The sequence below is a fragment of the Lepisosteus platostomus genome, chromosome 8 (genome assembly GCF_059453375.1).
Source record: "Lepisosteus platostomus isolate fLepPlt1 chromosome 8, fLepPlt1.hap1, whole genome shotgun sequence".
Taxonomy (NCBI): domain Eukaryota; kingdom Metazoa; phylum Chordata; class Actinopteri; order Semionotiformes; family Lepisosteidae; genus Lepisosteus; species Lepisosteus platostomus.
In genome coordinates, this window is record NC_142618.1 from 58,920,382 (window position 1) to 58,942,929 (window position 22,548).

The 22,548-nt window shown below is 36.8% G+C and overlaps 1 protein-coding gene across 2 annotated transcripts in view; it reads right to left on the reverse strand.

Moving 5' to 3' along the window:
• Positions 1-21,832, reverse strand: part of LOC148657607 (adenylate cyclase type 1-like) — an 83,945-nt gene extending 62,113 nt beyond the window's left edge. For both annotated transcript variants that reach the window (XR_015941010.1, XM_088644058.1), the window contains exons 1-4: positions 20,861-21,832; positions 12,537-12,686; positions 9,422-9,540; positions 1,767-1,878 (exon numbers count right to left, since the gene is read on the reverse strand). Coding sequence is in view for 1 of the 2 variants with exons in the window: in XM_088644058.1 (XP_088500184.1) it covers positions 1,767-1,878; positions 9,422-9,540; positions 12,537-12,686; positions 20,861-21,469 (990 nt within the window). In the remaining variant the exon portion in view is untranslated. The remainder of the gene's footprint in view (positions 1-1,766; positions 1,879-9,421; positions 9,541-12,536; positions 12,687-20,860) is intronic.
• Between the last annotated feature and the right edge of the window lie 716 nt (positions 21,833-22,548).

Genomic DNA, 22,548 nt, shown 5'->3' on the forward strand with positions numbered 1-22,548 from the left:
TTTTGCTCAGTTTTGGATTCTCCTTTGGACTTTTCTAGGATTGTTTGCCTCGGCCACACCTCTCCCGACCGCCAGCACTCTATGCACACGCCCCCCCGTCTTTATCCCCGTCTCCTGCATGACTTTCCCCCCCGTGTTTTTTCACTATTCCGGATTGTGTCGTCCGCACAGGATCCGAAAAAAACTGTTTCATGACAATTTCTTTTTAACTTACGGAAGAGGAAGATGTGCTCCTTTAACCCTATTTGTAATGTGTGTTTTTATTTTTGCTTTATATCACTTTATATCACAATCAGTATATCATCAGTATAATTCTGCAGATTTTATAGGTATTTTAAATCAATCTAGATCCTACAGACCTACTTATTAGACCTGGATAAAGTCAAATTGAGGCCAGAAAAGTAAGGGATTAGACAAATCCAGAAATTAAGAACTTTGTGTGTGGGGGAAAAAAAGTATGGCAGTCCTTAAGGATTATATTTTGGACACTCAAATGGTAGGCAGTCATCAAAGATTAATAAAATGGAGAATTTTCAATCCTGCTTTAATCTTGGGCCTAGGGAAAAGTATTCTGCTTGTTAACCCAAATAAGTCCCCACTCACCTCTCTTCACAGATAACATATTATTAATTATCTGGATCCCTCCTCACTACACCATAGCCCGAAGGGTTTTTGTTAAGTATACAAGACTATAAATACATATGCCTTCTAACAATTTTATTATACAAAAATAAGTGCAGACTTACCACTTAATGAAACATACAAAATTCTGCTAGCAGTAGTGTAGCACCTGGATTTAAAAGCTTCACAGTAAAGATACTTCAACAGTCTCTCTATACAGTATATCACACAGAAACTGTGACTACAGTAAATTATACTGTAAAAAATTGGAATAGGACGGGCCTTCTTCAAATTTTATATTCATTAGATTTATACAAGCTGACCTTGCTGACCTGCATGTGAAGAGCTTAACCAAACTATTAATAATGTCCGTCATCTTATTCAAACCTGAGTTGGAAAAATCGGATCTCAGAGTGCTGGATATAAGTAATATGAATACAGCAATATCTATGGTTAAAAACATGCTACTGCAGACAATTCATCTCAGGGTTTGCTGTTGTTTCTTTCTTTCTGAGGCAGAATTAAACCTTATTCAATTTCGTACAAGCCTGCTGTTCATACAAAACCTCTGTGCTGGAAAACTGTGCTGATTATTCCAGCTGTCTACATTAGACAATGAAGTTCTGTGTGTCAAAGCCAAAATAACACAATGCACAGAATGAGGTAAATTAAAGCAATTATTTTTACAAAAAAAAGGCTACTGGGGCACATGGTCAATAACCAGATATTGTGGTCTATACCTCATGCAGGTAAACTCAAGCTGACGTTAATGACTCTACTTGACCTACAGTAAGTGCACACCGCAAAAATACCAGCATGTCACATTGATAAGTTGCACAACAGTTTAGAAAAACACTTTTCATTACTTTTTGTTTTCACAAATCCGGAAGCAAACAAAGGAACAAATGAAGCGCAAGCTTTTGCCAGTCCTGTTTTTTTTTATCAAAAAACGTGTACATGACAATTTGCTGCAAAAGATGTATGCATTTGCACACATTTCTTATGCCAAAAGGTGTCCATTGCAAAATTTAATTATATTAAACAACAGATGTAGAGAATATGCACAAGGTAAATATTAATAAAATGAAAACGTTTTGGAGTTCTACAGTATTGTTCATTAAAAAATGGTAAAGTTATTTACTTACTGTAGCCAGTTCATCAAACTTTCCAAACAATTCATTCAACAGCTTGACAAGTTCCTGGGCTGTGCATTGGGAGGCCAGACTTGTGAATCCCACTATGTCAGCAAACAGGATGCTGGAGACATAAAAGACAAGGAACTTAATTTACCAGCATTAACAGTATTTCATTTGGGTTAAACACGGTCACCACCTTCTTCAAAATAAAAAAAAAGATCCTGAAAATGGTGTAATTTACCTATATATTGTAAATCACTGTATTTTGAACTGCATATAATTTTCTCATTTTTATCTTAGATATACTGTTTTAAATCTGTAGACATAATGTTAGAAAAACATGTATTTAAATCATAATATTATAATGTAAAAATATCAGTGTTAAATGGTGTACCACTGTTAACATAAATTAATGGACATTCACTCATGTTCTGAAATTTTTTCAAAAGAATTCAACTTGAATAACCATTTTATAGTATATCATGGAGCGCAGAAGCCAATAAATTAAGACATTTAAGCTGAAATGGGAATTTCAGGAAAATAAAACCACTCCAGAGAACTCAAGCAAATAGAGTAGCTCATGTGATTTTCAGAGTACTAAACCATGCAAAAAACTTTTCAGAGTACTCAACCAGCAATAAAAATACTAAAATAAAGCATATTCTATAAAGAGCACCAACATTATATAATTTTAAATAGCATCAAGATCCTGATTTATTATATTATTATATTTAATATGTAAAGTAATTTATTATTAAAACATTTTGCTTTGTTCATTTCAGAACAAAAGGTTAAGGAGCTCTGTACTATATCATTTGGTGTATAATGAAATTGGTGCATCGATGTTGAAATCTATACTAAAATTGGTGCATAGCAAGCCTACTGACACAAAGCAGGGTGAAACATGCTATTGTAAAAGTACATTGAAGAATAGCAATAAAAAACAAAATGTTTGAAACCCACAGGCAAGGCTAGGAAGGCAGATATTTATGTAAGTATGATTACAGTATGGAAGTGGTAATTAGCTTACAGAAAAATAAAATGAAAACAAGAACAAGCATATTTTGGGGTGGACCTTGAAGGCAAAGATAAAGGCAGTGTACAATGGAATGGCAGTGTACAGTACTTTCAGGGGTAATAAAGTAATAACAGCAGGCAACAGAGTTCTGCCCTCTCAGTAACATTATAATATAACATTTCTTATTAAACATATATGTATATAATAATTATTACCCAGATAAGCTCCTAAAAGCTCCTGACTGTTATTGAACCACAGTTCCTGTATGTCTGTGGTTCATACTGGAAGGAAAAGTGTTTTGTTTCTGATCTTGATTGGGTCTCTTCTGGAAGGTACAGATGACTTAACCAGCTTCACCTACTGTACAGTAGAAAAGGGAAACAGAGCAGACCTGTTTTCTAAGCCATACAGAGTGGCCACACAATGGAATATTTCACTCATGAGGCTTGAAAATGGGTACAATCAATAGATGTCATTTGTATAAAAACTGTGGCATTGTGGCTGATGAAGAGTGTATTGCAATATCACTGCTTTAGCATGTAGGTGTTATTGACATTTGGCACAAGGCAATTACATTGATAAAAAGCTATTCAGCTCAGCTTCACTCGCTGTGCTGCTTATTCAGTACAACAGATGAATTATTTCCTTGACTATTTCTAACAGTATAGAAAATGTTTTTAAATGGACAGTGCTATCAGACTAGATATGAGAGGAAATACAGCTATACTTAAATACACCAAAGGCTGTTTCCTTAATGATTTACTCTGGTCAAATAACGTCAATGCCAATCAATAACACCACCATATTAGAGGTTAAAATGTCAACAGTGACTGCCCATTCCTATGGAGGTTATTATCCAGGCTCTGTAGGAATGGACCACAGCATAAATACTGAGGAAAGAAGCAAAGAAAAGTAAGTACAGTAGCTGAACAGTGGGACAGATCCTTTTTCTAACCAGACTGAACAAAATTCTAGCTAGGAAATCACGGTATTATTATGAGAGTGCTTGCTGTCTAATTTATTTATGAAAAAAAGTATTTTCTATACTTTGGAATCCTCAGGCTAAAAATGTTTTCTGCTTTGTTAGTGATGCATTGTTAGAGTAGAAAAATTTGTTCCCCAGACACATGTGGACATCTGTGTTTTAGGAAGGGACATTTTCTCCTGAGTAATATTAATTTTTATGAAGATTCAGGTTTTCTCTTTGCCCTTTTTAAGGTGGTGTTGTGTACTTGGATAACAAGGGAGTAATTCTTGATTTTCATAGGTCTATAGGAATTGGGATTCTGGAAACCACTGATTATAAATATCTGTCTTTAGTGTCACCAATGTGTCCATTGTATAATCATGTCATTTACTGTTAATAAATATTTGTTCTGTTTAAAATTGGACCTGAAATACTACTGTCATCAGAGCTGTGCCTGAGATTAAAAATGAGCATATACTGTATTTTACAAATGCTTTGGATTCCTGTAACAATATTGTATTATAAACACCAGACTTTGTATGGTCCTTACCAAAACTCAAATTTAACAATGGAATTTCTAATAATAATGACAGCAATGCATGGGAACATACTGGAGATATTGTGTGTAACAAATTACTCATTTATGCATGTACCATGTCTTTAGAAAAAAGGCATATCTGAATTTTGGAAAATAAATATTTTTGGGAATTCATTTTTTATGAATTATTAGGTCTCAATCAAGACCTACTGTAAGACCTCAGTATTCCCACCTTCAACATACCCACCTTCAACAGATTAAGTCAGATTTGATCCTAGAGCTAAATCATTTCCATCATTCTGAGAGCAAGAAGCCACAGCTTTAAACATTCTTAAGGTTTTAAGCATTATGTTTTCCAGGACAAGATAAAAATTGTTTTCCATTTCATGGTAAAAATTATTTTAAACAAAAACATTTTGCTGTATTTTTTTAATTCCCCTTGTTTTCAAACCCGAACACACATAAACTAAGATTAGTTCATGCATGCTTAGGATGACAAGTTGCTCATGCATTTCCAGTATAATTAACAGCTTTTCTGTCTCCTTTTTAACATGCAGGAGTACCCTCATTTAGAAAGTATTATGAATTATTCACTAAACAAAAAAACAAAACAAAAAAATTATCATCATAACTGATTTTTTTTCTGACTTTTATTATATTTCAATGGCTTTTATTATAAAGGCAACAATGATGCAAAAGGCGAAGGCAATGATTAGTTATGAATAAAATATGTACTTTAACTCATTTCCACAAGTTCTTTTACATGTGACCCTATCCAGGACTAAGGACAATTCTAAGGACAATTCAGGGCCTTTGTCTTGAGGTGCTAAATAAGAGGACATTTCTTTCACATCTACTATATGTAGGTTTCACACGGTTATGATGGGCACAATACTTATAGGTAAGTAATCCTGCAGGTTTTCCAGTTCAGAGAAATAGCTCTTGTAAGACTGTATCTCAAGCAATAGGGAAATACAGTATATTTACACTAAATGGTCATAACAATGAAGGAGAGCACAAAGGAATGCTTAGGAAGTACTTTTAAGTATGTTGGAAGTGCTCTTTTTTCAGCAATATTAAAGAGTTTATCTCAAGAGGCCTGATCAAAGGTTTAACACGAATTTATGCAGCTCTGATGGTGTTACATGGAAGTCTCCAGAGCTGTGGGCTCTGAGGATGGGCACTTGAACCGAGAGCTATTAGTCCATGAATACCATTGTGCTGGAAATACTCCATCTCCAAGGAAAGGAAAGAGAGATAAAACAACCCCAATCCCTTTACCAATTGGACATCTTGGAGCAATCATAACATGCGTGGATAATACCCACATGTTTTTTTTGAAAAGATTAGTTCACGCGTGTTTGGGATTACGAGTTCCTAATGCACTTCCAGTGTAACCGACAGCTTTGCTTTCTCCCTTTTCCAATGCAGGAATACCCTCATAACTTAAAATTTAATTATTCTTCACACTGCACAACAGTGGGTGGAAACCACTTGAATAATCACTTTGTGTGTTTGTGTAGAGCCTTTGATCCTAAAGGATGCCAAAGTGCTTCACATGCACTATATGATGGGACCTACATCAGTAAATGCTGCCCAGAACAGGGTAACACACGGCAGCTGTGACACACACTAGCCGTGTGATGAAGTCAGAAATCGCCTCATCAGTTGAATTAAGAGGGAACCTTTGGGAGGCCTGACTGTACAAGCTCAGAGTGCGATTTGGTTAGGGCACTGGTGTTCACACCCCGACTCCTTTGAAAAGTGTTGTAGGATCTTTAATGGCCTAGTAGCCACACCATACTTTAACATCTGATCAGAATGACAGTGCCTCCTACACAACATGTGGTCCCCAGTTAACACAGTGGGGCATTGGCATAGAGATTGTGGTACAGTGGGATGAGCACCACTTACTGGTCCACGAACACTGCTTGAAGCAGTAAGAAATCCATCATGTGCAAAACTTTAAATAAACATGCTAAATGGCTAAATTGAAACGATGCTTTAAAAAACGAATTCAGCCACAGATTGTGGATCATTTACAGCGACAACGACACCAGATTGATTGCTGTAATGCAGGGCATTTGTACAAAAAAGATAAACATCGGGCCAATAAAGTAAACATGCTCAAATAACAGAACCCATACAAAATTCTGGGCCGTAATTTAGAAGGCACTTCAGAATACAAAAATTACACGAATAGCTGTGAAATTACATTGTCATAACTATGGTCTCTTTCAAAAAATGAAAAATCAGTCTTGCATCCCATTATAGGACAAGTGTAGCTCTGCTTAGCTTCTGAGATCCAACAACATCAGGCTACAAGGTGGTAACACTGCTGCTGGGCTACTATGAAAGAATAAATGTTATAGATTTACTTTCATTATTAGCCTCTTGTCTAGAGCTGATACTGTATGAAGACCAGTACGGTATATACACTGCATCGGGATAGTTGCAATTGCTTGATTGAAAGCTACACAGGAATTAAAATCCTAGCAGGCTTTATTCTCAGGAAGAGAATGAATGATGTCTAAAAGAACCAAGAGAAATACTGTACTTTAAAAGTAGTTAATCTATTCACTTTGTCAAAGGGTGACTTTTTTTAAAAGAACTTAATCAATCTGAAGTACAGTACTGTTGTTATAGATCTCCAAATAGAAATAAAACTTTAACGACAAGAAAAAATCATACTTGTACTTCACACCTTATATGTTATGAAGTCAGCTTCAATACTTGCTTAATTTTGGAGTGTGATTTCTTTTCTGGTTGCACAGAATTGCATTAATATATTAATTGCTTTTTAGAATAACTGAGTGACCTCAGGTTAAATAGTTGTCACAGAACATACCAGCCTTTTAAGAGCTAAAAGTTTGGTGTGCCTTTTTATCTTTTCAGCTTGATCTCTAAGACTTTAATTATAATTCTCAAGTCAGTACAATTTCATGAGACGGCACAACTCTTCTGTTTGAGCAACAGTTTATGTAAAAATAGGTAACTATATGATCTTTTATTATCTTTGATTATCTTTATATCGGTACCCAATATACTGTAAATGCATTTTTGGCAAAGAGTTTTGTTAGTACATTTTGAAAAAGAATAAGAGAAAGTAAGGCAATGTCTTGTCTTCTTTGTGAAAAGTATTTTAAATTGTTTTTATTTTGAATTATATTGATATGTATTTATTATTTGTCAGTTTTAATTGGATAATAACAATTAGAACAACAAGTATTTTGGGATTGTGCTTTCAAGTTGTCTTCAGAAAGAATTTAAAGATAAGGTATATAATCACCATTTTTCTGCAATTGCTTAAACTCTTATATAATCAATAAATAGGAAACTGTTGTAAAAGGGAGTTTGAAGAAGATATTTTTTTGAGGACAAAATAAATTAAAACTTATTTCAAACAAAAACCATATTTCTAATACAGTAAAGTATTATGAAGATGAATATAACTGGAAATTTGCCATTTTAAAATTAATTTTCAAACAGCTTGGTCAATACACAAATGGTTTACTAATTAATTTACAAAATTCAAACATATCTTTATAATATACAGAATATTTCTGAATCGCTGAATGATGTCTTCTTATTTTACTTTATACTTTTAAAATACCTTCAATAGGGCTGTGGTAATGTTTCCTTTGTTAGATTTAAACAAACAGTTCTTGCGTCATTCTCAAAGTTAACACATTGTTTCACCTCATTACTAGCCCAATGCTGTCTGTTGTATGTACACAGGTTAAAATCGATATTCAAGATATGAAATTCAAAATTTGGAAAATACACGTTTGAATATCATAGAACTGTCTCAGTTCTTCCTTTACAACCACATCATGATTATTAATTTGACCATACAGTATTTATACTCCTGCGTTTGCCTGTTTATGCCTCTGCCCGTTTGTTCAAAGGAGATAGCATTTCTACAGAAGATCTGTGTAATGTACAAAAGCTCACCGCTCCAGTGTAACAAAAGAGTCTGGGCATCAAAGCCCTGACATTGTCTCAATGGTTTCCAGATGTGAACCCCATTGACTGGAGCTGATCATCTGTCTTTCATTCCAAGCCTTCTTTACTGTACGTGGATAAAGACAACGAGGACACGAAAGACGCTGTTGGACAGATACGAATGCATTCTGGCTAACAGTTGTTGAATTATCAGTGATTAGGACTTCCACAATCTATAAATTAAGGCTTATTGACTTTGAGCAAACAGACTTGATTCTCTCTTACCATTTATATACCTGTTACTGTACTATCATTGCTTTTTTGGGAGAACAGCATTGTGCTTTCTTTTTCATGATTGTCGATTGCATTGTCTGATGTGTTTTTCTGTGAGTGGCTATCTGGTTCAGATACCAAAGTGATATACTGTAGTGTACCGACTCTACAGGTGACACAGACCCCAAGAAGGGTTTCAAAGGAGAGAAGAACATTCGTCCCACTTAACCACTTAATCTCCAGGATCTCATCCGCACTGTTTCTTGAGGGAAGCCGGGGGAGTTCAGCTCATAATGAAAATGCAAGTACTTCACACCTCTAATGCACGTTAGAGTTCGTAAAACAAGCTTGGGAGAAACACATCCCTGGATTCCAACCAATCACGACCTCTCTAGGTTAAACTGTAAATACTGACCTCGAGACCATTATTTCCCAGCATCCATTCCAATACCATCTCCTGTACTGCTGCCAAAGCAGCTCCAGTATCCTTTAGATGTATCAGAGTGTTGCTTTATCTTCTTTCTTCATCAGGCCAGGCAGTTGCCACTCAGTAATTCTACAAATACTCTTTACTCTTTTGTTATCTAGCTTTTTGGCCTGGTCTACAGTAAGTGTGGAATGTGTGCCATCCCATGTTCCTTTTATTATTCATTCGGTTGTTTTTGCCTTTAATAAAAACCTTGTTTCAGGTTGCAGATTTAGCTTGTAGTACTTTTGTGCATGTGCTCCAACACTGTATGTTGAAAACACACACAGAAAAACAGGAAGACATGTCAAGGTGTCTCAGAGAAAGTTCTGTAGTACTTTATGTTGAAAATATCAAACTAGAGAGGACTGACTTGACTGTTCCCAGTAATAAACTATAGTCCAATAAATAAAGGACCACAACAGCAGAGTGATCTGAATGCATAAAACAGTCTTACCTCACGTTGTCATGTCTCTGAATGTAGATCTTGTGAAAGATCCTTTCAGGGGGTTTTAAAAAGTCTTCCTTCATCTCCATTGCCACATTTCTGGGCAGAAGGCTCATTAAAAGGCGCTCCTAGAGAACAACATCACAAAATCATTTGCAATTCTAACAACTTTTTTCTACTCAGACCTCCTGCGTTCCTGTGAACACAGCTTTCGCAGTTGTATGGTTTTCCAAGGATATCAGTAGCGGCCGCATTTAATGTAGATCTTATGTAAGAAAAACAGCCTGCAGAGTTTTTTTCATTGCATGCTAAGATACCTGCTGTTTTTATATATTTTTCCAGTTAAATTTTATAAATAATAAATGTAAAGTTTTTTTTTTTAGGAAAGGTATCTTTGTATCATCAATTTAAATTGATGTGGGGTCAGATTTGGCTGAAGAATATTTTGAAATTCATATTGATATTAATGACACCCATTAGAGATTGATACACTACACTTGTGATGCTGAGATTTTTCATGTGCCATTAACCGTCTGTCAATTGATTTGTTTTCATATCTCATGCCAATATTGTCAAATACAGCTGTGATTCACCAAATCACATTTTTGCCAGAAAATCTATGATCCACGTGGGATACAAAATAATGATTTCTCTTAGCAGTTGGAAGAAGTTGGAATGTAACATTTATTCAAAAGCAGTCATATACTCAAAGAGAAGTTGCCTATTGGATGGTGATTATCCTAATACATTAAATACTCTGTAATTCTAAAATAATTCTGAAAAGATTCAAAACAAAAATGAAATACAGAAAATGTATTTGCATTCCTAAATGGTGTTTATCAGGTCTTTCTCATCATATTGCCAATCCACAATAATGCCAAACCTGAATTAAGGTTAAGAAGAAGAACAATTTTTTAGAACACATTAGGCAATTTTCAACAATAGCTGTGAATAATGTTGCCTAATTGAGCTAAAATCTGAATACACAGAACTCATTTCAACCAAAGTGCAATGCTTTTCTCATCAAAGGAGTTAACGAGCTAACATTAGGTTACTAAAATCCCCTCAGCATACATGGATAGAATTAAACTCCTTTCTACAGGTATTTAATATTTTGTGTTATTCTAAAAGTATGTATCACACATAATTTAAATTACAGTATATGTTAATTCTAAATGGACTATTTAATCGAAATATTAACTTTGGTCAAATAGGTGACTCTTCATTTGTTAATAATTAAATAAAAGCACTTACAGCACAACTGAATTAATTGATATAAGATGAACTGTACTAAACACATCTAATAGCAGTATTAAATATTAAATTCCAAGATATATTTAAAATGTACAAGTATATTTATATTTAAGGAACACAAGTAAGTGCTTTTTCATTGATATCAGTTTCCATTTTCCAGTGCACATGCACTTTAATTTCTCAAATGCAGACAAGTATGACGAATCTTTTCCAGAAATAATACAGTATGGATTTTAAATTAAAATCACATATGTTCCTCAATAAATTTAGAATATTGTGTACAACATTAAGTGGTTGATTTGTGCACTGAAGTTAAATTTCTTACATATACAGTATACTGTACAGTAGCATACTGTATGATTAAGTGTGATGATGTATATGATTTCATTTTAAGGCTATAATAATGAAATTTAAAATTGCTTTTTTGTGGCTGTGAAAGCAAAACAGAAATAATGTTGTCAAATACCATTTGTGATAAAGGTTCTCCTAAGATCAACAGTTAAGGGTCATTTTAAAACAAAGTTTGTTTCTATTTACTGTATTCGTATGGAAATCATAAACTCAGCTAACTGCTAACAAAATCTTAACTGAGCGACAGCCAGAAGATGTGTCATATTAACTACTGTGAGAAATGTTTAGGTCTTTAAAAAACTGTGACTTTTTTTATTTTAGACTTAAAATATGAAACAACCCCCACAACCATAATGACAGGAGAGGGTGAGACAAAGAACACCTACAAAACTCCCTCTGAAATGTGCATAGTCTAGTTATTTGTTTCTTTTTACTCAGAAAGCATGGACTATGGTGTTAAGGTGCCTGTGGACTCAGGTCTTGCAGCTACCCTTCCTGGCTTGTAGACATGGCCAGTCATGGTTTGTGTCCAGACAGGAGTCCAGTTGACTTCAGCCCATCGAACCCCAGCAACAGCTGTACAGAGTCATAGACAGCAACCTTCTTTGGCTTCCAGCCATGTCAAGTGGGTAGTTGCCAAGCCTGTATTTGAGACTGCGCCTCCAAATGAAGGCTTCATCTCACGCTGCATACAGATGTTTTTACCAAGTGAGTCACTGACTTTCAAACCCGAATGGCAAAACAGTCACTTGTCTCAGGTGTTTGTCTTTCAGTATGAACTCTTTTAATCATGATGGCTGTAAAAAATATAATATAAGAGGAGCTTTGAACGACTTTGAGATCCTTCACTTTGACATTTTTTTTTGTATATACTGTAAAACATATGCAGAGTGTGAGCTAATTATGAAACCCATATAATATACATTATAATATATTATACTAATAAAATATCAGTCTCTATGTTTAATATACAGTGCATATGATAGGACAGAAAGAAATTAGAGCAAGAAAGAGCACTGGGAACTGTGTAAGGATGGAATAGTGTGATTTTAATACACAAACCGGTGTTAGTTAGGACCATGAAAATAAAGGTATTTAATGCACTAATTCTCAATTGGCACTTAAATCTGTTGACAGGCATTTCTCCTGTTAAGTTACCAACAGTAAATAGCCTGAAATCTGTTTGAAAGGAGGCACTTGTGGAAATCTCTTTACGACAGAGGTAGCCTCCCTTCACAAAATGATTTGCAGGACATCACACCTTGCGGTGGGCTCACACTAAGGTTGAGGTGCCGCGGTTTTCTCCTCTGATTCTTCCGGTCTTTTCCCTAGTCGTTCTCTCTTTATTTTCACATCCGCTATGACATCACAGTGCCGCCATTTGGATCATTTGTAGGAGCGAAAAGATACAGCTCTCTTGTAAAATGTCAGACGTGTTTTGTGCCTCAGTTCTAAACATTCAACTACAACAGCAGTACTGTACAGTAGGCAGTCAGTGTCATTTGTTTATTGGACTCACCTGTTTCTCATTCTCATCCTCGAGCCTGAGTCTTTCCTCTATGCAGTTCCTTGCCTGAAGAAAGGCCTTTCTCTGGGCTCTTTCCGTGAGGATCCTCACAAATACTCCAGACAGGTTCACGCTTGTGAATAGGATTGCATTGGCCACCAGCTGTGAAAGAAAAAAGGAAGAAGGGAAATGTTCATTGCCGGGGGTAGATATCTGTAAGGAACAACAATGAGTCAAAACTATGAAGGATGCACAGGCTAACTGCTGAGTTAATAAAATTCTGCAAATGCCTTTTTTGTGTTTACCCACTTTAACACAGTCGCCCATGTTTCCAGCTTTAGGATAATTATTGCTCTACAAGGTGCTGAGCTGTACTTGTTCTGTTCAATTGACCAGAATGTCGACATGATATTAAGCAACAAAACCACAAACTTACAGTATCAACAAGGGTGAGGATGTGAATGTACTGTATCTTTAAATTTCTTTCCCTTCATCTCGTATCTTTGTCAGGCTCTTAGCATTTGAATGACATGCATTCAACAGTAAAGAACAGAACCCGAACAATAAATAAAGGAGCTATTGTATTTCACCACTTAGTACGTTACAACTGGGAAGTATTAAAATACTTGAATCAGCACACATTATGATTTCCCTTCTTCAAATCTACGTCAATGGACACAAAATCTAAGAACATGTCAGCTACAGAGAGTTGTTTTGCCTGATTCATTTCCACAACACTATCACTCACATCTTAAATGGAAAGGAACAAAAACTACTGAAATATGTAAGATGACTGTGATCAGCTGTTCACAAAGCAGTAAAAATATGCTTTTTACTGTAAAAAAAAAACAATTCTGCTGGTTCCACTCCAGAGCCTACAGAAGCCAAGTCGGAGTGCAAGCATGCTGAAGGGATTAGAGGATTAGTTCTTTGAGGCAGCTGTTTTTACTCTATTCCTTCATCGGCGGTTGGAAAATGATACTAGCTCCAAGAAAATAATTGGAAAATAAGACATAAAAAGTCATCAGCCATAAAACAAAGATGACCTCATTTTTCTTAAATACATAAAAGGACATGGTGAAAAGCGCTTTAGGTTTTTAGAGTCATGCACTAAATCCTTCTTTGCCCTCCCAGAAACAACAACCATCAGACTGTGATTTAGAATAGAGGGAGCATGCGTGCTTCACTGCTCCTGGGAAACCAGTAGACGTCCACTTTAACAGAAGCAGTCTGCAACTTTTCAAAAGTATACTACCTAATTAAGAGACCTAACAACACTGTAGGTGACCCACAAAAGGCAGAAGCAATTAGTTCCAGCACTTTGTGCTTAAGAGTTGACTTCACCCAACCAAGCTGATTGGTTGTGAAGGTACTCAAATTTTCAGAATCTCATGGTATATTCTGGGCTCTCATCTGCTCGCTGGGTGCAACTTTCATGTTCCCTGCAAGGATCCAAGTTTGTCAGTCCCTGAAGAGCAAAAGACAATCCACCCCATGCTGGAATCATCAATATGACTGTCAGTAGGTAGAATTGTTTTATGTGCAACATTTATCCACAGTTGGACTAAATTCTGTTGATATTACGTTTTTTAATAATTTAAACAGCAGCATCTACCATGTGGCATTTGACAAGGAATTGAATTCTTTCCCTCAAGCCAGGGGGCTTGGAGATGTACAAAGCAGGTTGTGCATCAGCATTTTTACCCTTCGGTATACTTAACTACAGCCTTGGTTGTCTACCATATAGTATAGCCTCTATTTATTCCAGTTTCTGAGGTTACATGGAAGTCACTGCTGGTGCTTCACAGCTCATGTATGCTGTATTTAGTTCTGAATTGTGGAGCTGTCTGTGTGGAGTTTGAATGTTCTCCCGGAGTTGGTCTGTTTGTTTGCTTGTTTTTTTGCAAGGCGCTTTGGTTTCTTCCTACATACTGTAGGAAGACTAAGATTTGTAGTCTGTGTTGTCTGCCTAGAGTCTTTCCTGCAGCGTATTGAACACCCAGGCTTCTAGAGGAGAATTTTGGAGTCTCAGATAGGACCTCCTTAAACCTCAGTATCATTCCTTATCATGTGACAGTTCTCTTTAAACTGCACCTCTTTGCACAAAGGCTTGTGGGAGTATGCAGCAAGAAGCACTGCCGTGTTGTTGAAATCAGTACCCTGTCTATGAAATGAGCTAAATGGACCGAATGGAATCCTTTGGTCGGCCACCTTTTTATGTATTTTGGTTTTCATGTGCCTCAAAATTTGCACTTGTCTGTGTTGCATGCCCTGCCTTGTGCCCCATGACTCCAGGATCCATGACCCCTACAGGGACTAAGTAACTTTCTAACATTGACGCTGGAAACGCCACATAAAAAAGTCAAACCTTTGAAGAAGACAATGAAGAAATATTCATCTGAATTTTACTATAGGCCAATTAAGATTGGCAGCTTGGTTACCCTAAAAACCCTCTCTTGCTATCACACAATGGAAGGCACAGAATAATTCCTTAATAGGACAGGAAGTCAGGAGGTGTGAAATTATGAAAAATTAAATGGTAGGCTTCAAAGCATTTCCCAACATATTATATAGGCTTTACAACTCATTTGGACCTCTCATGACACATGACACAGACCCCTGATCATTAAGCTTTCCCCCTACCAAATTCTGACATTTAGGACCGTGAAATAAAGATGAAATGTCTCAGCAGCTCAGTTGTTCATCAACAAAGCCTCAAGAGTTCTCAAATTCTGTAGCAAAAAGTAGCCTGCATTTACTCTTTTTTACCCATGGTACAGTATTGTACTGGTACAGTACTTTTGTTACAGGTATCACTGGGGCCTATTGGGTCTATGGATATTTTCCAACCTCTGCGTAAGGGAATGAAAGATCTTTATTCATAAACTCCTAACTGTAGAATTTTAATTCTCATTTCAAATCAGAGCAGTACCCATGTATTAGAGTGATGCAAATGTAACAAAATTAATAAAAATGGAGGCAGAACAGAACCAGGAAACTACAGACCAATTGATCTTTCTTCTAGAACTGGTAAAGGTATGGAAATATGGACTAAATATCAACACAACAGTGGCATTTTTAGAGATTATAAACATGAATTCATAAATGAAAGGTTGTTTAACTTTCTTTGATTCTTTAAACAAGCAAAATGGACAGTAGACAAGATGATAACCTATGATATGACACATTTACCTTTTCAAAAAGGTCCTTATAAGATCCCTCATAGTGTACATAGTGGTTCTCCATTTTAAAAAAATAAAATGAATCAAAGGCAATATAAATTGATCATGAACTGGTTAACAAGCTGAAAACAATGTCTTATCTAAAGGGGCATAATCACAAATTGAACAGATGCATGTGATTGTATAATGCAGGGATATACTTTTGGCCTGATGCCCTTCCTGATATAAATCAATCATTTAGTGTCTTATACAATTAGCAAACTAGTGAAATGTGCAGAAGAGATAAAAGAAGGAGAGAGACGAGCAGAAACAGTGGCAAAGAGTATAGAATTTGAATCCAGGGAAGTTACTGTATACTTAAACTTTCCAACATACAACATACTACTAAAACTCCATTCAGAATATTGTGTTCATTGTTGATTGCCATTTTTTTCTATTCCCCCCCAGTGCTCTGAAAATACTCTCAGGCATTTTTGTATCGAAAAACATTTTAAATATCTAACCTTGCAGATTCTCCTGAGCAGCTTTTCCACACAGGTGAGGTTCGCTTAGTTGAAAATCTAGCTCACGTATTTTGTCTTTTGTAATTCTAACCCAGGAACTTAACCATGTAAGTGTGAACACTTTCCCACTGCTTCAGTTTGTAGTTCAATATTGGTAAGCAGCCGGCTGATGCAGGAAAAAAAAAGGAATTTATCCCAGTAAAAGCAGCCAGAGGAAAATAGGAAACCAGGCGATTGCAACTGGAATGGGTCTACATATTGTATTTTGCAGAGAAGTTGTTTGTGTTCTGCAACAGGAAGAAGTTTCCATGAGTTCCATTGAATCAGCAGCAAATACACAGTGCAGTAATTCATGGGAACCTAAACCATAGAAAACAAAGTTTCTTATCTCTTTACCAGCAGAAACGAGGACATGTTTCCCTTAAAGCTTACATATTGTGTGAGCATTTAGGTGTGGGTTCTTGAAACAAATCACGCATGAAACTGTGTTTAAAACCAGTACTTCAGGGGATCTGGGAAAGTGGTGCTGCTGAGCACAGAAGGAAGAGGCTGTGGCTGAGATCTTCCTCCCGAGATTTTCCTTTCAAAATGCCATTTTATGTTAGTAGGCTTTTTTATTAAATGTGTTAAATCAAAATCTTTTATTATTATTGTTAGCAGTATACACTACCTAAAGGCCTGTGTTGCAGCTTTAAGTTGGACTATTTCTGCAGGGTGGATCTGCAGAAAGATGAAAAAAATCTTATTCTTATTCGAACTGTAAATTGAAATTTAGGGCTAATATTTTAGACCGTACTTTAGGTACTGTTAATTTCAGTGTCAAATCAAATTTCACCACATACAAGAACTATCTATGGAAAAGGGCATAAAATGAGAGGAAGTCAAGTCCACAAACCTGTGCTGACTCTTTGAGAATCTTTTTGATAATTAGGGTAGAAAGGGCAAAAGTCAATTGAAATCTGGTTGATAGTATGTCTAGGCTATATTCAGCTGCTGGTCCTGTCAACACAGGATATACTGCAGGATGGCACATATTGGAATTAAAAAGTCAGCAGAACCCTTTCCACTTTCTGGTCTCTTTGAGAAAGTTAATACATTTACATGTACTGTAAACACATTTACACTTTCCCTAGAGAAGAGATAACACAATAGATCTCACAATGCCACGTGAGGCATTAGATCTGTAGCTCACAGCCTGGGTCAACTGAGGAGGCCCAGTCACAGTTTTAAGCAACATACTGTATAGGATGTTGGACTCATTCTGTGCTCTGAGTGATCAATTTTCATGTGACTTTGCCAGAAACATAAATTACATGCATCACTTGCTTTCTTATCAACCACATCACACTTTGTCCATTACAAACACTACAAAATGCCACCAAAACTTATTTCACATATTGTACTTGTAGTGGCATGTTAGGACAAAATACATTGGTGCACAATACAGCAAACACTGGTTGTTTGTGCAACCTTCAGATTTACAGATTGCAAAGGCTGCAGCTAGCAGGCATTGCAATCCACTAAATTCTTGCATTTACAGTATGACTGGCTCAGAAAGAATGATGCCCATGGTTTTGAATATTGCTTACGCAAAAGTGCTGTTTTATAATTCCTGTAGAACTGCTGGATTATGATTCCCATAAAACCTCTGGATTATAATTCCTGTAGAGCACTGTCTGTTCTTAAATTGATAAAAGCAATGATCTCTTCTACGACGTCAAATAGTCACAGGGAGAGTGAAAAGAATGGTCATGACAATTAATTTTTTCAAGTAGGAATTTAAATTACAGATTACAGTGTGGTATCATGCTTTCATTCTAAAACATATCTGCTACAGTGTTAGAATGTGGTTATTCAGTGAGACATTCTGAACGGCCTATTTAAAAGCTACTTCCTTTAAAAATTATAATAATGGACAATTCTGAAAATCAAAATTCAAACTCATCAGTTTTGAAAATTTAAAGTACATGTTGCAACTGGTAAAATGTTTGCCGACATGTTTTTTTTTTTGCAAGAATGATGATGATCATTAATTAATGTTTTTACAGGCATTTTTCTAATTCTGTGTCTGTTTCTTTTTCACACATTTCTTTTTTCACGGGTTCACCCATTAATTAAATGATCCACATCTCAGTTTCAGGGATCTGGGGTTGCATATGGCTCTGTGAGGAGTCTGAATGTTCTCTCCTCATCTGCGTGGGTTTTCTCTTTGGTGCTCTGACTTCCTCCTCCATTCCAAAGACATGCTGTCCAGGTTTTAACCAGTGTCCCTAAATTGCCCTCCTCCTACAGGTGTGAGTGAATGAGATGAACAGGTGCACTTTTAAGGGTGTAGTCCTGCCTGCCACCCTGTGCCAGACATGTTTGGCTTTGACTCAAAAGGGATAAATACTGTAACTCCCTATGTGCCAAACAAATAGTAGTCCAGCAGAACTTGACTTTAACATACTGTACAGTACCTGTCCTTCACAGTAAGGTAGACATGACACTTTAATGTTTGGCACCAGAGTTGATTTCTTAAAACTGTTTCATAACGATAAATACTTTTCCAACAGAATGCCTTTTTTAATTGAGAGACACAAATTATGCTAAGAAGATGTATAACCTATTTCCAATGCGTGCAATACAGTTCGATCAGTAGTGGTATCATTAGTCATGACACTCGTAGCAAATCAAGGTCACAGACAAAGATCTTATAATTAGTCACAATAATGAATAGTCTCTAGATGATTCTGTATAGTATATGTTTTGATTTGACTTCCTTACGTTATCTGTCTGTAATTCATTTTAAGATATGCAATCATTCTTTTTCCCTTTAAAAGACATAAACCAGTGTGTTGGTGTAAATCCTTTACATTGTCTCCAAAAATAAAATCCTGAGTCTATCATTAATGTACAATCATAATTTTATTTTGTCATAATTCTCTTCTGCACCCAGACTGTATACCTGGTAAGAATAAAACAAGTCTCTAATGAAATTCAAATTTTTTTTATTACCCTTTAATGTGCAGGAGAATAGAACGTAAGGCTATATTAAGAGCAACTATTTAAATATATAAAGTATATCAACATCTTTAATCTTTTAAATTCGGTTTTAATTAACTAGAAGAAAGCAATTTGTCAACACTGTACAATAAGCGGCTGTTCATGTCTAATTATCAAGCAACAGGAAGAGTAATGTGATTAGGTGCATGTATACAGTATATCGTGTCTCAAAATGCATTTTATGTTATCTCCACTGGAAATGCTATATTATTTCACTTTAGCATTGCAGATACAGTACTGTACGTATTGTAAAGCCTAACCAGTGATATTTGAAATCTCTTCATACTTTATGTCATTTTTAAGATACAGTAGGTATTAAAATAGTGTGCATTTTCTACTTTTGGGTTTGCCGTGTATAATTCCATGTGGTGTCGTGTCTTTAGAAAGACGTAGGTTTTTGTCTACGGCAGAAAATGAGTATATCAGGCTAAGAACTGCAAGGCGAGGGAATCCCCTTTGAGCTGTCCAAGGATACCTCGGCCCCGACCTTAACACTCCTTGCATATGCACGCTGGACGCCTGCCAGGCAAGACTGCGTTGATCCTGGACCCTTCGTCGACAGCAGCTAAACTGAGACCGCTTTGACGTGAGACTGGTCTGAAACCCAAACCTCTTGAGGTGAAGGTCATGAAGGAGCGCCGAATCACCAGTACCGACCGCTTCAACTTAAAAAGCGTTGTTGTTACCTTAGCAGTGGACATCGAAAAATACCTTTACAGCAGTGCCGTGCACGAACCCCGTCTTGAAGCAGCATGTATCTTTAATTATTAACCATGTACTTCAGATTATTGAGTGTGATACACGGCAGAAAGAATCTTGCACTTCAACGTAATAAAATCGTTTGCAGTGCGTCCACTTAAATCTTTAAAAGATCATTTGCACATCAACGTTAATTATATGGCACTTAGAAAAGGATCCGGCTCTGTAAATTTATGAAGACAGGATGGTGATAAAGGGTCTTGGGAAACCTTTCTCGATAATCGTGTTTTCTTTACAGAATGCTACAGTATGTAAAACATGATGTTGTAGTATTAATAATACGCGTATTCGAACTAAAACCGTAACCTTTTCCCCCCAAAAAACTGCATTGTTTGAATTTTATTAACCCGGGCTGCAAAAAAACTCTTATTTAATGACAACTGGCCAATCTTCTCTTGAATGTTACATAGTATGTTAAAAAGCATAATGATGACCATTTTTAAGTCTTCAACAAACAAAAAAATATAGCACATATGGTCAGTACCACTGAGTTCATCGTGGAATTTGCCATTAACACCATAAAACAACGCAACGAAGACCGCGTTGTTGTTGTTGTTAACTTTCACATGACCGATGTGTATTTATCTCTGCGCAAACACAAGCCCTAAACCGCGCTCCGGGTCACCTAATCTTTGCGCGCTGAGCTGTCCATCTTCCCTAGGTGCTGAAGTGACCTGTGCCTGAGTCAGGTTATTTAAATCCTTTTGAGAAGCGGGTTATATTTACAGACGCCCGGGGAAGGAAATCTCGGTGTTTTCTTGATATAATATCCGAACTTGACTAGGAGGACTGGTTAATCCAAAGGAGGCAATGGCATGAAGTACTGAAAGTCGAGACGGGAACTTACCGTTTTCCACAGCCGCTGTCTTTTGGCTGTCACTGATGTCGCCGAGACGATGATATGCGATACGGCCACCATAAGTCCAAATACTATGGCTAGGAGCGTCCGCACGGGTAGAAGGGAATAAGCGACAAATGTCACCAGCATGAGCTGCCACATTCCCTGCTCTGGAGATGTCGGTGGCTCCACGCCGTAAGCTCCCAGAGAAAAAGGACAACAGAGGAAAGAAAAAGTAAAGCCGAAGAGCAAAGTCAGCTTCACGATCTGCTGGAGCTGAGTCACCTGCAGGTACTTGACATTAGTTACAATGAACAGGGAGACGAAAATAATGCAGTGCACTGGATGGGATCCCTTGGAGATGGTCAGACTGGGTCCAGACAGCAGTTCCACCAGAGCCAAAGTGGAAGTCATAATGATCAAAATCGCAAGGGCTTTCAGGGTAGAGGTCTGCTCCAGTTTCAGGTTGTAATTTTGGAACAGAGACTCCAGCTCCTTGCAGTCGAACTCGTCCTCGCAGGCGATCGCGTTCAGAGGGGATCCAGGGGGACAGCGGGTTTTCTTCCTCCGGGTCTTGACTTTCTGAAACGGAATTTCCTCCATGTCAGTGCCATTCATAAACCGAAATCAATTCGCTACCTCCCCCGCCGTCTTACCCCTTTCATGCAAACCGCTGAAAGCGCACCCGGCGAGACCAGAAGCGTCCTGGATATTAATGGCTGGAGCAATGACAGCGTTATTCCAGACCCTCAAATCTAATCTCTTGATGCGCTCAACATCCACAGGTTGATATCTGTTCTGGTAAGGAGGGAAAGAGTAACACACGAGATGTGGAAGCTACTGTTCCCTTTAGAGAATGCTCCAAAAAGTCAGGCGCATACAGTTCCTCGGTTTACTCAGCTCTAGAAATAGGTTAAAAGATAGCAGAGCAGAGGGTGATCCCATTCTGTATCCACGAGCATTTCACTGGGCTCAGATTGGATCACGCCTGCGCAATATAAGATTGAGAAACAAGGCACGTCTCAGCAACTGTGGCAGATTGACAAGACAACACAAAGATTTGACAAAGAACCACACATAGGGATTCAGTATATTTACATTCGTTCCAGTGTTTATTTTTAAGCAAATCCGTATGAGCGTCTCAAACAACAGTATTAACCATATATAACGCATAGGATACATCTTACAGTGCGGTTATTATTTCTTTTTTTTAATAACTGGAATTATCATAATCATCATCACATTCCTCTTCATATTTTATTTTCTGGTGGTTTACGTTGTTATTAATAAGAAACGTTTGCTTTCTTATTTAAACTGAGGACTACAAGAACCTAAAAATAAAATAAAATTATAGTCATCTGGATTAATTCTGAATTTACATTTCCTTCGCACATTAACTATTAGCATAAAGATTTGTATGACCTTTACAATAGAGACTCGATGGCACTCGATATGTTTTCGCGCATGAACGATGTCAGGTTCGGTTTTATGTAGATTTGCAGTATTAGATTCTGAACATTTTATGCCCTACGATCAGTGTGAGATACACGCGTTGAAACAAGGTATTGCGTGGGTATGTATTAACCACGCAAGAGTGACTGTAAAAGTCCTGCTTAGCGCCGGAAACTACTGCTACAGCAGCTGTTCCTTGTAGATGAAGACTGACAGTAATTAATAACTTTCTCCGTACTTGTTTA